The sequence below is a fragment of the Asterias rubens genome, chromosome 2 (genome assembly GCF_902459465.1).
Source record: "Asterias rubens chromosome 2, eAstRub1.3, whole genome shotgun sequence".
Lineage (NCBI taxonomy): Eukaryota > Metazoa > Echinodermata > Asteroidea > Forcipulatida > Asteriidae > Asterias > Asterias rubens.
In genome coordinates, this window is record NC_047063.1 from 8,288,520 (window position 1) to 8,306,922 (window position 18,403).

The 18,403-nt window shown below is 39.1% G+C and overlaps 1 protein-coding gene across 1 annotated transcript in view; it reads left to right on the plus strand.

The window, feature by feature from the left end:
• LOC117306840 (cilia- and flagella-associated protein 54-like) overlaps positions 1 to 18,403 on the plus strand; it is a 57,694-nt gene that overhangs the window by 6,384 nt on the left and 32,907 nt on the right. Inside the window, exons 6-23 of the mRNA XM_033791383.1 lie at positions 116 to 259; positions 1,096 to 1,209; positions 1,858 to 1,959; positions 7,691 to 7,892; positions 8,474 to 8,688; positions 9,068 to 9,227; positions 9,925 to 10,013; positions 10,531 to 10,665; positions 11,155 to 11,293; positions 11,879 to 11,974; positions 12,569 to 12,816; positions 13,345 to 13,596; positions 13,986 to 14,147; positions 14,498 to 14,683; positions 15,370 to 15,462; positions 16,089 to 16,271; positions 16,875 to 17,017; positions 17,663 to 17,810. Coding sequence (XP_033647274.1) covers positions 116 to 259; positions 1,096 to 1,209; positions 1,858 to 1,959; positions 7,691 to 7,892; positions 8,474 to 8,688; positions 9,068 to 9,227; positions 9,925 to 10,013; positions 10,531 to 10,665; positions 11,155 to 11,293; positions 11,879 to 11,974; positions 12,569 to 12,816; positions 13,345 to 13,596; positions 13,986 to 14,147; positions 14,498 to 14,683; positions 15,370 to 15,462; positions 16,089 to 16,271; positions 16,875 to 17,017; positions 17,663 to 17,810 — 2,811 coding nt within the window. The remainder of the gene's footprint in view (positions 1 to 115; positions 260 to 1,095; positions 1,210 to 1,857; positions 1,960 to 7,690; positions 7,893 to 8,473; positions 8,689 to 9,067; positions 9,228 to 9,924; positions 10,014 to 10,530; positions 10,666 to 11,154; positions 11,294 to 11,878; positions 11,975 to 12,568; positions 12,817 to 13,344; positions 13,597 to 13,985; positions 14,148 to 14,497; positions 14,684 to 15,369; positions 15,463 to 16,088; positions 16,272 to 16,874; positions 17,018 to 17,662; positions 17,811 to 18,403) is intronic.

Genomic DNA, 18,403 nt, shown 5'->3' on the forward strand with positions numbered 1-18,403 from the left:
GGTACTATGCAGCATAGGCTGTATACTCCCCAGGGGGCTGTGATGGATTAAGGAATAAAATAAAATGGCCACTATTCGTTATCATTAATTATGATTATTTTGTCTATAAACCAAGGTTCTAGAGTTCCTTCTATGGGCTTGTATGTGTATGGAGAACTCCGTCCCCCTGTTGTCCATTCGGTACCTCTCATGGCGGGCTACTCTCTACACTGCGGTGTGTCACTGCTACTATGACTGCAAGGCTTCACAGCAAGCCGAGGTAAGAATCTTAATCAAGTTCTTACTTTAAACATCAATGAATTGTTGTTGTCGGTCTCCCAATTTTGTCAACATGTTTGTTCTCTGATGCCAGTCAGAAGCTATACAACCTGTAACTGCTGTTAAAGACACTGGACGCTATTGGTAATTGTCAAAGACTAGTCTTCACAGTTGGTGTATCTCAACATATGCATAAAATAACAAACCTGTGAAATATTTGAGCTAAATTGGTCGTCGAAGTTGCGAGATAATAACGAAAGAAAAAAAAACCTTGTCGCACGAAGTTGTGTGCTTTCAGATGCATGATTTTGAGACCTCAAATTCTAAATCTGAGGTCTCGATTCCTGGAAAATTACTTCTTTCTAAAAAACTATGTCACTTCAGAGGGAGCTGTTTCTCACAATGTTTTATACTATCAACCTCTCCCCATTACTCGTAATCAAGTAAGGTTTTATGATAATAATTGTTTTGAATAATTACCAATAGTGTCCACTGCCTTTAAGCCAGGATTCATACCAATATAACCTGGGAAGTGGCAGAAATCAATTAACATTAATATACGTGGCCATATTCCAACGACCATAGCTCATGGCGCTGCATAGTAAGCCCTTGTAAATGGGTGAGATTTGAGTGGCGTCTTGAATGTCTGTATTGTAGGTGATTGTCTGATGTACCTTTGTATCTTTCTTGATAGTTTTGCCTGTAAACCAGCATTACGTTAACAAAAACCAATCTACGACCCTACCATTAACCATCACTTTAATGTTAAGCCATGCCCAGCTTGGGCTGCTTGTAAAGGATAGCTGATGACGCTTATAAATATTTTTATTTTTGTAGAGCTTTGCTCGGCGTGCCTTGACTAAAGTCAATGAGTTGAGTCAATTAGAGAAGATCAGCTTGGCGCCACCTAGTGTCGAGATTGAGATCATCTTTAGACAGGTTGCTGTTAAGGTAGGTATAATCTATATTGTCCCCTGTCTTTATCCTTGCAGATATTAAACATGGGCACTGGTTTTACAGTCCCAATAATTTCATTGGATACAATGATTTCATTGAATAAACGTGCTGTGAAGTTAGCTTTCCATATCTGCGTTATGATTTGTCCGAGGTGATGTAGTGTCAGCTTGTTTTTTCGATAGTCTGCATGCAGCTTGTGAACATATTGTTGTGCACATCATGTAGTTTTGTCTGATTCACTATTTCATACATGTATGTGTACATGTACGTGTGAATTGACTGCGAACCTCTGTGTGAAATGAATCAGAGGTCAATGGTACATTTGGCGTGACGTCAGATGTTCAGGCTATAATTACCAGCTATTGCAGAAGCCTTCTGTTGGTACCACAAGGGAAACTAACTGGGTAAATTTTAGAATAATTTTGGGTGGATCAAAATTTTGTTTACTCAAGCAGGACTTAAACCAGCGACCTCTGACACATTAATCTGGAGGTCGCAGATTCAAGTCCCGCTCCATTCAATTTTTTCTCTTTGTATAACCCAAAACGTTTTTAAGTTATAACAAAAACAGAGAGAATTGTCGGATGAAATAGAAGCAAGTTTATGAATGATTGAGCTTATATGTTTTTGTTTACTCTGCAGTTGGGCATAATGGTGTACAAACGGGCCGTTTTCGACACGAGGAAAAAACCCAAAGGCCTACTCCGCCCTAAGACAAGAAGCAACCTGAAGGATGCCCAGTCGGTAAGTCAGAACTAATAGTAAAGGCCTTCTGCGCGACCATGTGAGGGCGCTGTCCCCTGACAAATTCAAAACTCAAAACACAGCTGGTTGTGAAAAACTAAACATTTTGTAAGCTAAAATTTTTTAATTATTAAATGCTTAGGAAAAAGAAGATTGCTGCAAATTTATTTGATATTGAGTAAAAAAATATTATAGTATCCTCACAAAACTCCAACATTTATGCCTAGAGCCTTCTTGTTTAGAGCTATAACCTAATATGCTAAGCAGGGCTTGTACAAGCTAGATTCCTAAGCAGAATTGTGCTAGATTTCTGAGCAGAATTGGACATAACTTGTATCAACCTCGTTCCCAGGGGTGATCGATCTCACTGCGCCATTTTTTCCCATGAAAGAGTAGTGTCTTCTAAACAACGATAAGACGCACACAAGAAATAAAATAAGAAATCTAACAGTTGGGCCGAACCAGTTTTTTTATTTTAACTATTTTAAAGAACAGTTAACCTAAAATTTATCTATGAAATAGACCATTCAAGTCTTGCATATATTTGAACATTTGTGATCCATCATACATTGCTTTCATGCATAATAAAGGAATCAAACTCAAACACACAGGTTCCAAAGTTCAAATGCACTCAAGACTTGCACTTTCTTTTACAAATTATTCACATCTAAATGACAGTTTTTGATGAAAACTATTTTGATCATTATTGCTTTTTGTTTGTTTGATGAGACTGTTTATCTTTATGGGTTGATATTAATACTTAATGTTTGCCGTGCCGTGTTTATAAAAAAGATCCAAGTCCATGAACAACTTGCCAATTTGAGCACATCATGATGTTTTTATCCACTACTCAAACCAATTTGTATTGTACTCATCCACTTAAAATTCACTTCCACTGAAATTTACTTTTAAAAATAATTAGCATTTGAATACGGTTACAGAATGTGAATAATCAGGATAATTGGTGTGTGATGTTTTGTTTTTTTACTTTGAGAGATTTGTTTTTGAGGTGGCATGATATAATTCTTCCTACTTTAATCTGATTTCTGGTTTGTTACACCCTAAAAATAAATCCAGCCAAAACTTTTCTTAAAAAGCAAGACAAGTCTGTAAAAGCCTGGACCTTGTGTAGCTAAGCCCTTAAACTTAATGAAATTGTCTAATAATATGGTCTAGTGGAAAGGGTTAAAGACTTACAGCATATTCATATTAGATCTGCCTTTGCTTCAACCAAGAGTAGACATACGTACCATGCAAAAAAATAGGCTTGTTGTGACATCAAGAGTTTGGCATTTTTGTTGTTTTGTATTTTTTTTTCCCATATCACATTCACAGCTCCTAGAAATAGAACTGAATGTTTAAGTCTTTAAGTCCCCGAATTGAGATTTAAATTAAAAATGTGAAAGAGCTAATAGTTAGTATCAGAAACAAGATCAAAACCACATGAAACTTTGCCTTGATATAATAAAGGTTGAACCTTTGAAAGAATAATCCCTAGCTGCAGCATAATCAGCTTCAGACTGGCACCCCTGAACAAATATATTGACAAAAATGAATACTGCAAACATAGGGCTACATGTACATAAATAATAATAACAATAGTCGTTTTTTATATAGCGCTTTATACACCATGTCTCAAAGCACTTACACATTATTACCCCTGGTCACTGGGCCTTAAAGTCACCTGGAATTAGAATTTTTTTTCTTTCAAACATAAGAGTATATGCTTACAAACAATAAAACAATTTTTTTAGTAATTGTTTGTCACGATTTATATGTTTAAAAAATATATAAAGTTGTTTGGGGGGCTGACTCCGCCTACCCCTTTTGTGACGTCAATCGAGGCAGACTTTGCCTGCAATGCGTATAGTAAACACACGTGCAAAGTACATGTACGTCCAAGTCGTGAGTTGGTACATTTCAAAAATTGTTTTTCTGCATTCAGCAGCAATACACCTGGTCGGCATTGCCGGAAAAAAACAATTTTTGTTGTTGTTGAAACGTACAAACTCACTTCTTGGTCCGTACATGTACTTTGCAATTGTGTTTACTCTACGCATTACATGCAAAGTCTGCCTCGATTGACGTCATGAACAGTGCCCTCTCGGGTCAGGGTCTACTTTTAAATTTGTAAATAACATAAGAACTGATTTTTTAAAACCTTAGTTAACTGTTTATTCACATTCCACTCATCAAAACACATATATTAGTGACAAAAGCTGTATTTTGAAAAAATACCACTTCCAGGTGACTTTAAAGCACTCCTTAAACCATCTCAGCTCCCTGGGGAGTATCAGCCTGTGCCGCCAAATATGTAGCGCACTAAGATAATCAATCACAAGAATCATCTCTGCACTCACAGGTACCTATTTACCCCTGTGTGGGGAGAAGCAATTATAGTTAAGTGTCTTGCTCATCAAGGACACAAACGTCACGAATGGGATTCGAACCAACACTCTGCTTTAACACCAGAGTTCGGTGCTCTTATCCGCTCGGCCACAACACCCCACTGCTACATAGTGCCGTTGGTAGAGCCCCGTCACTTAAATCAGGAGGCAATTGTTTTTTGTTTAGTCTAAAATTATTCACAAATATTCACTTTGATGGAGTGAGACATGATCACTTGTTCAGAACATGTTGATAGAGGCTGAACAACAAGCAGTTTGCTGATTTTGCTTCATTTCATAAGCATATATTCCAGTTATTGTCATGGGCTTTATTTATTTATTTGATGTGATTGGAGTGGATTTGCACCATCAAAGCATCATTAGAAATGTTACAAATGCAGGGAGATATGTCATCGTATGTCTGAAATACCTTTCTCAAACAAGATTTAAAATAACATGAGTTCAAAGAGCCAGCAGTTTTTTGTCTCAAATTTTCCTTAACAGTCTTTTGCACACTTCCTTGACAACTACTTGAATAACCAAAACTAAAAACACACTTCTGTGCTCACCTGAGGTACATGTCTCTGTTTGTATTTAACAACAGAATCTAATTTTAATAGTTGTGCAGTAAAAACTAACTTACTTCACCCACTTAACGTCAAGAATTGTATTTCCTTTAAATTCAGAGCATATCTTTGATTTTTATCCATAATAGTTTATCCATAATAGCGCCTTAAACACCCAGAAGGGTGGATACGTGTGCATTACAAGTCTTATTGTAATTATTATTATTATTATTAATTGACAGCTCACCAATGCTGATCAATCCACTTATTTTTGTAAATTACTTTACACTTACCTGTGTAAAACACTGAGTATTCAGTACTTTTCCGAGTTCTGTGAAAAAAATCCACGGCAATTAACTTGGGTTGGATTTGAACCCACAAGCTTTGCTATTCTAGAGCAGATAAATCAACTAGACAACCCAGATTGTCCGAACTAGAGGCAGTTTGAATCTATAGCAGCGGGTCCCACAACAATTTAATAGATGTTAAATTTGCATCAGGGATAATATTTGGTTTTACCCTTACATAAATGTGTGTTAACACTGTATATACTGTGAATTCTTTCACAGGACTCGGTAAAGTGCTGAGTATACAGTGCTTAACACTTATCGCTGTATTGAAAGGTATAGCCAAATAATTATCACCGATGCAAATTTAACATCTATTACACTTTCACTCACCATCCACATGCACCGTGTCGTCAACACCAATCACTCCCATCTTTCACACACTCTAACACCTACTAAATATAAAAGATATCCCTAAACCACCCCCCCCCCCTCCCAAAAAAAACATCTTTGTGCTGTGCCTGGCCTTTACACCACAGTGTGTCAATTTTTGTTAAACAATAAAAAACACACATTGTTAATTGAATGAATCTCATACATGCAAACTCAGCCGACGGAAAGCCGCACAGTGACCATTATAGCCAGTGACGGCCGTCTTATCTGGCACAAAAGCTCCAAACAGAGACTCGATGATCTTGTGAAAAAACAAGGAAGTGTGAGTAGCCTCCTCCCAAACCCTCCTCCTCGATCTTCTGTGACCTCTCCATCATGACCTTTACCCTTTGACCTTTTCCTCTGCAGGTTTATGGCAAATTTGAAAATCTCAACAAACTGTCTCGTCTTTATTAGTAAAGACTTCAGGCCTCGAAATTTGACAAAATCTCATGTGGTTAAAAGGTTGAGTTGACCAAACTCGTCCAACTCTATTCAGAAACCAATGGATACATGAAACTAAATAACTTACCCTTTTTATAACTGTTCAACCAACAAAATGCACCAGGATGATTGAAGAAGATTCAGAAAGTCCTTGAATGTACAGGCCTCGAATGAACCCACGGCAACCACAGCAATTGCAGTGGTGCCCTTTGCTTTTGCTGCGAGACCCTTCAAGTTCCAATATGAATTTACATTTTCCTCATAGAAGTGCCCCTTACCGGATGAAACTTGCTGTGCCCCTTCATTAAGGAAATTCAAGCCCTGAGACTTCCTATGATTGTGGTATTTTCTATGAAAGCAACATTACCTTTTTTAAAAGATACAGGCCTGCAATTACAACTCTGAGATGGCAAGGCCGTGTACATTTTGCAAGTGCACTTCCACTGAAAAAATCTATGGGGAATGTTTGAAGGGGCACATAGGCCAAGACTAGGGGCAACTGAGGCTGTGGTCTCTATGTCTTCCCTGTGATGAAGACATTAAAGATATTACAGTTTACAATGCCCACTGCCAATTTCCTTTAAAAAACAATATGCTTGCATTGTCTTTTTCTCTTAAGTATCCCAAATTCTAAGTTTTGAGCTACACAGATATTCACTTAAGTGCATGTATTACAGACAAAGGCCGGATCCAAATTGGTGACTACAGCTTTGGCTACAGCTGTTGCTAAAGGTGTTGCTAATGATGTCCTATAGTTCAACGCATGATGACACGGCTATCCAGTCATAGCTGTAGCCACTAATTCGGGCACAGCAAAATTTCATGAGGCAATTAATTAATTCATAAATAAAAACACAACTGAAAAGTATTGGCTTTTTACGCATGGGTCATTAGTGGTCTGACTGACCTCACCGATTGACCTGATGACCCTATATGTCACATGATCATTCACTGACCAATCAATGAAAATACATGAATACCACATGATCATTCACTGACTAAACAGGTAGTTTGAATGCATGAAATTGCAAGGAATGTTTTTTAGTGCATGTTGATCAGATTCATCATTGACAGCTCTACTGTATAAATTTGAGTCTCATTTTAATTATTAAAGGTTTACACATTTTATGACACCTATTGTATTTGATTAATTATCTAAAATAATAATAACAAATAAAGTGCAAAACTTTATGCTTTGAATCAATAGACCAATCCACTAGGCTCCGCCCATGGCACACGTGTCAGCAAGAACACGTGAGCCTCTCCAATGCCATTCTGCACAATTCTGCGGCGCACTCACGCATGTCGGACTCAATTGTCAGATTTTTGGTTGCGCAATGGTTTGTGATAGGTCAATACCCAATGGGGCGGAGCTTAATGGATCGGTCTATTTGGGGTTGGAGCTAGAGTGTTTGAAGAAGGGAACTAGAAGGAAATTTTTAAATAGAAGGTTTCCTCAATTTATGAAAGTGGTGAAAACATATCATGTCTCTAACCTAGTTGTTGCCTAAATGTTCCAATTATATTAAACTTGTGTTGTTTTTAAAATGTAAGCTAAGCCATCAGCAATCTAGTACTTTATCCCTCTTAATCTGATCTCTGTCTATTCTAACAGCTACCGTGGCCTCGTACTGCTGTGGAGAAACTCCTGTCCGACATGTTTGAGGGCAGCGCTGCTCAGTTCATGGCGATCATCGAGACTCTGGCGGACAGTACCCGCCGGACGTTACTTACCAGCCCTGCGGCTCCGGACACTGAGGACCACATTCTGGACACGTACACGGAACTGTTCTTTGCTGGTCTGGAGATTATTTCAGGTATAGTCAGAAAAAGGTTCTCAAAATTGCAATCTGGTGAATTCTGCCTATCGACGATGTCAACACTTCATTTGTGCTAGAACCATAATGCCAACATAACCAAACCTCGTTTCCCAGGGTCGATCGATCTCGCCGCGCCATTTTTTTTCTCCAGCATGCCTTGCTGGCTCATAACCCCTGGATCCACTCTACGCGCACGCTCAAGTAGGGTAACCCGCAAAAGAGCCCTCTCATTCTTCTTCGATCTTGTGATGTGTCTAACTGTATGCAGTTTTGGGTGACCATGTAAGAACATGAAGCATTTTAAATGGAACCGGATAAAAATAGTTGCAATTTCACACGCACGCACTAAGCGTCCTACAAGCGCCATACAAGTGTTTGAAAGTTTTTGACAAGCACTCATGCAAAGTAGTCGCCCTGGTAGCCAATTAGTGTACTTTGTCAGTACATCCCTACAAGGGGTTAGTGACGAGAGATATCGATACGATGCCCTGTCCATGGTAGCCAGGCTTAATGTACACCACAACAATTTTTAGAAAAAATATAATAAAACTTTTGTTTGTTGATCGTTTGTTTTCTAGGAGGGGGAGGGCACAACCCACGAGGCCCCCACACAGCCACCGATATCAGCCTAGGAGGGGTTACACCCGATAAGAAGAGCCTGATGGATCAAGCTGCCCAGTCTAAGGACGGCATACCCATCGGTGCCATCGTCAAGTTTGTCAAATGGGCGTATAACTTTGAACAGTGGGAGGTGTACGAGACTCTTGTGGAAATGGTCATTGAATATCTGAAGGTACGTACTATGAAGAGGGCTCTATGATCTTATTGAATTGAAGTTTTGCCTGAAGTCATTTTAGAAGATTTGTACGGTGAGAAGTGACTCTAAACTGAAGGATCTTCACTAGACGAAACATTAAAAGCAAAGGAACCGGCTTGTATCAGAGCCATTACTATGCATAGCCAGGAACCCACAATTAAGAGAACACAAGCAAGGAATTTACAGATGTGGGAGGGAAAACCCAGATAAATTTTATAGGGCCCTTAACGAGATTCGAACAGGGGTCCTAGAGGTGGAAGGAGGACAGACCCTGAAAAAATTCAATAATATCTCTCCACTGTGCAAAACCTCAAATTCCACATGTTACGTATCTCTGTATTTAATTTGAACGCAGGGTCAGAATGATCAGCACTACACCGCTGAGATGAAGAGTCTTGAGATCCTACAAGCCATGGATCCTCTCAACCCAGCCAGGAAGTCTAAGAAACCTTATTCACATGCTGAAGATAGTAGCATTGCTGACGGGCCATCACAACCACTACCACGCTCACAGAGTAAGTAGAGTCACAGCTTAATCTCAATAAGTAACAAAAATAGTATTAGCTGGTTCTTAAAAACTTATTTTAACATAACTTTGTATGAGAGATCGCCTAACATCACAGACGGCCACTTCAAGGTGAGAGCTACACTTAACTGATTTGAGCTGTGGACTTAATTCAACCCACCAGGGGCACATTACCACTTACTCCTGGGGATGAAACAGGGTTACCCCCCCCCCTTCATAGTCCATGTAAGGATGCAGGCATGGATTTTTATATATATTTTTGTATGCAAGTTCGCCCAAAACAAGACTAAAAGCCACTCTAGGTAAAGGAAGAAAACATAGAAATGCAGAAACTCAGTGGAGCTGGAGGTAGGAATTGATATTCTTCTTAAAATATGATACATTATAGGATGAAGGGAAACACACACCAGGCAAGGAGTTCCAAAGAGATGCAGTACAAGTGGGTATCATCCACTAGGAAACCTGACTGATAGAGCAGAATGCAATACCTTTTTAACCTGTTACAAAGCCTTTGAGAGACTTTGCCAATGTCAGAGCGTCAGGCCGTCAACTGTTTTTTAAATCAAACAAACAATATTGTTTTGAAACTTGTTGCAATATGTAGGGTTCAAAACCCATAGCCAAATGCTTGTGTCTCATTCTATTGATAAATAAATTGTTGATCTTTTATTTGTTGTTGTTTACAGCTCCTCAGCAGCGTTCCGCCTTACCACTGAATGATGACATGGTGCAACTGGCAGAGGTGCTCTATTCATGCGCTAAAGACCCAATGGCAGTAAGTCATTACTATTATTATTATTATTATTATTATCCTCAGTAAACACAGGTTGAAGAAAAACAACAAAAGCAAAGGAATGCAATTTCTGAGTTCTGTGACTACTACAATCATAAACATCACCAGGACATGCCTGTCGTAGTTCCTTTGGCTGTGCAGCTAAGCATGTGTAGTATTTTACTGGTTTAACCAGCACGTTGTGTCCGCACTAGACTATTTGGCTCAGTGACCAAGTTATACCTAAGTAGAGTGTAGACGGTTGAACTACCCATTGGACTCGGTTAAGTTACCTATGTGAAATTTTCCTGGCCGCTTTAATACTGGACTTAAAATGGTAAAGTAAATGTAAATTTATTTGCTCATTTAGTTTTATCTACAGGCGTCTCAAAGTGCTCTTTAATTATTTTTGGGGGAAGACAGGTCTTTGTTGTTTAGTTATGAGACCCATTTGTAAAGATTTTTCTAGGCATGTAACCAAAAATGCATACACCGCTTTATACATTTGATTGTTTCGTAGGAATCTGTTGATAGAGACATGGTAGCTGACGCAACACTCTTCCTTTGGAATCGTTGCAAGTCCGTCTTCCAGAAGGTTCAGACCGGAGCATCAGACAGTGTGAAGTACCTTCAGAAGATTGATCAGCCTAATAAAGTGAGTAGACTGAAGAGAAACATTGTTAGTGTCTTTATGGTAATTGACCAAAATATTGCAGCAGCATCAAAGATGAAGTTGTTGTTTTATTTGTTTTTGTTAACAGTTCGATGGTTTTATTCCTATATAAATGTAGATGTATACAATCAAACTAACATGTGAAAATTTAATTTTCTAAAGGTGGTACTGTTTGTAAGTTGTTGCAAAAATCTGGAGCGAATATATGTCCACGCAGGAAGAATAATACCTAATAGAAATACACAATCTCAGATAATAATTTAAAGGCATGAAAACTGATATCTTTTTACAACCACATTACTTCGAAGAGAAATGGTTCTAAAGATGCTTTATACTATTCGGAAGCTGCTGTAGGTTTCTAAGCGAGAAAACATTTATGTTAAGAGTGGTTACCAAAACGAATACTTGAAATGGAATTGTTTTTTAGCTGTCTTATAATGCTGAACCTTTCGGTTTGTTTGATTTGTTTAGTGGGTTCACATCCTAAGCATTGTCCACGAGGTGATGTACTGGTGTGGGATTAGCACCATGGACTCTGGAGTGACGGCTGAGGTTGCCATCCGTCTGGCTCTAGTCCTGGAGAACAACGCTGCTAATGAGCCTGACACAGGTACTGTTTAAAGTTTAAAGGCACTGGACACTGTTGGTAATTACTCAAAATAATTGTTAGCATAAAAGCTTACTTGGTGACGAGCAATGGAGAGCTGTTGGTAGTATAAAACATTGTTAGAAACGGCTCCCTCCGAATTAAAGTAGTTTTTTATAAAGAGATAATTTCTCTCTCATTATAAGACTTCAGGCCTGAAGCCTTTTTTAGGCATCTGAAAGCACAAGTTTGTGCAACAAGGGTGTTTTTTCCTTCAGTTATTCTCTTGCAACTTCGATGACCAATTGAGTCAAAATTTCCACAGATTTTTATTTATGCATTCGCTGGGATACACTAAGTGAGAATACTGGTCTTTGACAATTACCAAAAGTGTCCGTGCCGTTAAAGAAACTGAAGACATTCTTCTTGACCTCCACCAGAAAATAATGTTGAAATCTTGTTAAAGGCAAAGTGTACCCTTGGTTTTTGGAACAGTTCGGTTGTTTTATTCCTGTATAGATGTAGATGTACTAGAATGAGAACTGTATGAGCCTATCCCCGTTGCAAATTTAACATCTCTTCTAACCCCTGATGTTTGTTGTTTTGTAGGAAAGTTGAAGATGAAGACAATGAGTGGTGAGACAGGTTCTGGTGGAAGGCAATCAACAGAGGCTGATAACCAGTCTGTTTCTACCCTCCAGAAAGGTAACATTTAAAGCTTACAAAAAAAGTTTTTTTAAATTTATTAAAAGAACAATCAATGTGATTAGTCGCCATTTGCATGAATACGCCACGTGTGTGTAAGGCCTTGACTCCATACTTCATTTGTATTGTATTTAAGCATCTGTTTGAGTAAATGGTTTGATTTTTGTTACCTTCGATGTTTTCTTAAATATTGCATTTGTAGTGTATTTCTATACCACATGTTCTAGATTTTTTCTCAACTTAGGCTTATGTTTTAACTTTGGTTATTGTACATAATTTGAATGTTATTGTTTGCATTTATCACCATGAGCACTTTGATGGATTTGTGCGCTTTATAAAATTTCATTATTATTAACATTACTAGTACATCACCTCTAATACAGACCCTGCATTTGCTACCAGTGTTGCAAAGATTCAAATACAAGAATGCAGTACTTACATATAAATCATTATCTGACCAAGCTCCAACTTATCTTTGTAACCTTCTCCACACCCGCCAGTCCTTGTTTAATTTAAGAGCCACTTCTGCTGTTGTATTGAATACCCCATGATCTAAGACAAATGTGTATCATCATCCACTTATTATTTCTGCAGATGCCACTCCAGTCCCCAAGTCCCCGGCCAAATCACAAGGAGCCAGCGAGGGTGGGCGTGATACGACGACGGGCCTGGGTCGCACCAGCACGTCTCTCTACACCGCCTCCATCTTGAAGCTGGGCGGCAGGGAGCAACTCTTAGCCGCTCGGGAGATACTAGAGCGAGCTCTTCAGGGGATGTCCAACGCCAGGCAGATTGTGGCGCTTACAGATGGGAAGTCTATTGCTGATGTCAGCTGGGTTAAGGTATGGTTTCTTTAAAGCACACTTCGCATAGTTCATCTTAGATATTGAGGCCCAAATTATAGAGCTGCTTAAACGCAAAAAGTAGCTACGCACTTAAAAAATTTGTGTCTTGCCAAAATCAGTTGAAAGTTGGAGCAAATTTGAAGTTAAAGGCAGGGTGAACTTTTGGAATTTATTATAAAATCTTACTTGATAAAAAGCACTGAAGAGCTATTGATATTATAAAACATTGTTATAGAAACCTTCGCCTTTGAAGGAATTTAGTTTCAGAGAAAGAGATAATTTTTCACCCCAAAATTTGAATCTGAGAAAGGCTTCAGGCATGAAGCCTTTCATTGGCATTTTTTTCCCTGCAACTTTGATAACCAATTTGACCCAATTTTTTTTCTTATAGTTTGTTATTTTATGCACATGTTACACTTAAGTGAGGATACTAGTCTTTGACAGTAATACCCTTCTTTCAAAGTACCGTCTTAAAACATGCAATTTTTTTGTTATTTTACAAACTTAAAATCTTTTCCTAAATAGGACACCACATCTACAAAGTCTTCAAAAAATACCGGCGTTCTTGACGCGGCCGATAAAGACACAACAACCGAGAAAGCTGTTGATAATCCAGAGGGGGTTCACAACACGATCATGGATCTCCATCTTGAGTTGCTGTACATGTACCACAGAGTGTGCATCAAACTGGCTAACTCATTAAACGGCGGTAGTGTGAAGACCAAGGCGGCGTCCAGCAAAGGACAGAAGAGTAGAGCCACAAGTGAGCCGCAACTGGTATGTATTGAAAGAGAGGGCTAGGAAATCAGTTTCCCGGGGTGTCGTGTCTGAGCAGATAAGAGCCCTGAACTCAAGCTCTGGTGTCTTTGTTCAGCAGAGTGTGGGTTTGAGTTCTGGTTATGACATTTGTGTCCCTGAGCTACACACTTTACTATAATTGCCATAACTTCTCTCCACCCCGGGGTAAATGTGTATCTGTGAGGGCAAAGATGGTTCTTGTAATTAATTTAGCTCAGTAGCGCAAATTTGTTGCACATACTGTATTACTCCCCAGGGAGCTGACATGGTTTAGGATAGAATTAAATGTGATTGTGACACATAGTTTGATGATTCTAAAATCATCTTTTTTCCTGAACATTTTTTCTCTCTTTGATTTGAACGTTTAGATTCAGCGAGGTGATGGGCACATCGTCCACATCGACACCCATGAAGAGCTTCTCTCTAGCTGTGGTAAGAACATGGTCTCTAAAGCTCTGTTCCTCATGCAGAGGGCTTTATCCATGACCAAGTCTGGCACCCCGACTCAAGCACAGGGAGAATATTTACAGGTTTGTTATTTTTTGTTTTCTTCGTCCACATAATTCAGGTCCAAAATACTGCTTGACAAATTTCTTTGCTAAGCAAAAATTGATTGGGGCACCAGCCAAAACAATGCAAACTTTGTGATATTTTTGTTTCTGTTAGATAAGTTTTTGTGCTTACGGGCTTTATGAAATTGGGCCCTGATCTTGGCCTTGGTGCCCCTTTCAAAAGTTTCCTATTGACTCTTCCAATTGAAGTGCCTCTTGCAAAATGAAAATGGTCTTACCCTCTCAAAAATGAAATTCCAGGCTTTCCTTCCAAGGGTAAGACCTTGTTACAACTCTTTTATTCTAACCCAATTATTCTTTATCATCAGGACGCTATTAGTCAGGTGACCAAAGCTCAAGACCAGGAGTTCAAACTGTTCAGTAACAATGCTCCCCAGAAGCAGGGCCAGTCAACCAGTGTCCGTGAGTCAGGCGTCCCACCAGCTCCCTTGCTCCTCAGCCGCACAGACACTACCATGGTGTTCAGACCAGGACCTTTCAAACCAAAACAAAAGGTATGTTCAGAACTTCTCTAAGAACGGTTTGGTGTACAGGTTACTCACCTTCCACCTTAAAGACCCTGGGTCTAATCATGTCGGGGGCACTATGTGGATTGAGTTTTCAGTCCCTGCCTGGCCCAATTTCATGGCTCTGCTTACCGTAAGCAAGGAATTGGCGCTTATGGAAGCAGAAATTCTGTGCTTACGGCAAGCATATTTCACAGGTAAGCGGGTAATTTTGGCTTCTGCGCATGCGTACTCAGCGTTACCAGGCATTCTACACTTACAAGGCTAGCGCAGAAATTCAGTGCTTGCACGTAAGTGGGGAATTGTGATCGTAAGCACAGAATTGGACTGTTGCTGAGGGTGTTGTTAAGGACGCCTCCTTACTCCACACTTCAGGGCATGATGACCTGAGAATCTAGCAGAGCTGCCAACTCCTGATTCTGTAGAAGGTTCCCTGAAAATAAACCAAACTTTCCATGTTCCGATGAACAAATTCGAAAACGTCCCTGAAACTTTGGCCCTATCATGTGAATGTAATTCTAAATATCTCCCTAATTGTTGTACAAAGTCTCCTTTATTGCAAGATGCAAATGTTGGCAGCTCTAGATCTCTTGCCGTAGCTGCAGCCGCCATTTCGGACACAGTCTTATATTTCTACTCTATAAATGTTTGATTGTCTTGTGGTTATAATCTAGGTGGCGTGGTACAGGTTGTTTGGCAGACTTGCTAGTGGTAGCAACGTTAAGGTCAGGTTGAATGACTACTTCTTACCTGGCACTGGTGAAGAGGTAAGACTGTTTTATCTATCAAGTGAGGTTCATGGTGATTTAATCTCTCGGATGAGTTGTAGTGGTATATAAAAGTAAAAAAACTAAAAGTGTTCAAGGCAAAGCATACCTTCCACGCAGGAAGAATAATCCGTAATTGGTATATACACAATCCGGTCGCTATAGTGACCTGTTGATGCATGGTAGAATAAAATATTAAATGAGTACAGTGAATTATTAACGGCAGATACTAGCCTGAACAGGTCCTTACAAATCTACCTTTGACCTTCAATTAATTTGACACAAAGATTCACAGTCTTTTCACACGTGAATAAAACAATACTACATGATGTACACAACAGTATGCACACTTACGCTGCATGTAGACGGTCTGAAGTCCATGCTCACTACATTACCTCGGACCAATCATAACACGAATATGGAAAGCACACATCACAGCACGTTTATCCAATGAAATCATTGTATCCATTGAAATCATTAGCCCTGTAAGGCCAGTGTCTGATTTTATCCTTGCGGATGAAGACAGGGGACCAGTCTAAGATTCACTGAGAAAAGTTGTACTCATTTCATTCATTTATCAAATTACACCTTAATTGGCTTATGATGTGTTGGTATTTTACTTCTAGGTTCCGGCGTACGATTGCGAGCTTCATGTCTCTGGTCTCCAGACCAATGAGAAATACGTCTTTGCTGTAGCTGCCTACACAGCCAATGGAACCCTGATTGGTGATAGCATCGGAGATACGACTAAGTCTATCCTGGCATCCCACCCCCTTCCAATACTAATGACATGGGCATTCCTTAGTCAGGTAGGTGCTACTGAGTCATTACAGGTTTTGGATACTTTTTGTACGACACAAAACAAAAAAGTCCACAGACTTACATTAAACTTACACGGTTTGAAGATGATGATAGTGGAAAGCTTAAAATATTACTTGCTGTAATTTTTGAGAAATGAGTAAAACAATTTCACAAAAATAATGTTCATCTCAGTGAGATGAAAATTATTTTAGCATGTTCAACAGAATACACGACTCTCCTGAAAACATTGCTTTGTGATTTTCACTTTTTGTTGTTGAAAAACTTGTTCAGCTCAGCTGGTGGAGCACCAGCACTTTAAACCGGAGGTCGTTGGTTCAAGTCCCCCTGTAGTCAAATTTTCGTTGTTCAACCCAAAATCATTTGAAAATTTGCCCAGTCAGTTTCCCTTGTGGTTCCCTTGGAACACTCTTCCAAATCACATCAAGGATGCTCAGACTATTCATATTTTCAAGAAACTGCTCAAATAATTTGTCAACAAGTGTATTGTTATTAATTTCATGTAACTGTCTTGAGCACCTTTGAATTTTTATTTTTATTTTAGTGCTATATAAATGTCTTCTGATTGATATAATCTTTTTTGTTGTTAACAGGCTGCATATCAAGTGGGATGCTACCCTATAGGTCTGACTGCAAGTAGAGTACTATGGGATCACTTTGTAGCTCCAGTACCACCTCCTGAATCTGATATTGAGCTGAAGACCGCAAGAGAAGACTTCCGTCTTACTCTCAGAAAGTAAGTCCAACCCTTCCTGATGCTTCGTTTTGAAAGAGCAAGGGCACCAAGGCGTTGTCTCCTTGGTAAAAGGCACCACGGTCAAGTGGTCAGACCACAGGACTTGCAATAACAAGGTTGTGGGTTCAAATCCTACCAAGCTAACCGCTAATTTCACAATGGCTCGAGTAAGTATTGTTGTCTTAGTTACTGAATCACAGTCCCTTTATTGGTGCAATTCATAATCATAGACGTTAAACCGATGTTTGTATGAGAGTGATTGGCTGTTACCTGCTTGGTGTTTATAACCCCTTTTGGGAGTTTGCTGAGTTCCCTTGACGGGAAGATCATCTAAACAAACAAACAACAACTAAACCTGTAAAAGGAAATTGTAAGTTTCTATTACAATGTCTAAAAGTAACCAACAATAAACAGCACTTATGAAGCATACAGTTTCTGACAAATAATGCCATTCATGTGGCACCTGTTCCATAAAGACAAGGTCCAGGATTTTAATTGCTTGTTTTGAAGAAATAATTCTTTCCTAGGTCAGTTGTTATGAAAGCTGTTTGTAAAAAACTAGTTATTATTATTAGATCTATACTATTTAGTTGAAATTATGTTTTTGTTTTTTGAAATGGTATGGATTTGTTTCTTTTTACCCAGACTGAATGTCAAGACCTGTGGCGTTGCTTCCCCGGTGGTCCTACGAATGTTTCTGACCAGTATCTTCATCAACGTAGATGTGAGCGTCAGGGAAGGACAGATTTACTGTGATAAACTCTGTGATCAAGGGCCCTACTCAAAAGGACAGGTTAGCAAGTCATTAGTTTTGTCCTGTCATGGTAACACAATAGTAAAGATATTTTTGGATGTAAAATGATTACTGGATGTAAAAACTTACTTGGCGAGAAGCACCGAGCTGTTTCTCAGATTCAAATAAAGAGGCATTGATCAAATCATCACATTTTAGATGTGGAAGAAGAAGCTTTTAAAGAAGCTCCTGAATATATCATGGACATGCTCAAATTGAAATCTCAACAAAGACATCTTTGTGCGCCTACCTCTTACTCCCTTTTTCTTGTTCCAAGAACTCGCTATTCAACTTTTGCAGATAAACCATTTGCCATATACGTCTGTGAAAATGTGGACTCGATTGGTCATGGCAGTTGCAAGAGAATAATGAAAAGAAAAAAAATACCTTGTTACACAAATTTGTGTGCTTTCAGATGCCTAAAAAAGTTTTCAGGCTAAAAGTCTTTAAATATTTGAGTGAGAAATTACCTCTTTCTAAAAGACTACAGTACTTCAGAGGGAGCTGTTTGTCACAATATTTTATACTGCAAAAATTAGTTAATGGCCTGACGTTTCGACCCTAGCAGAGTCTTTCTCGAAGGCTAAATGTTT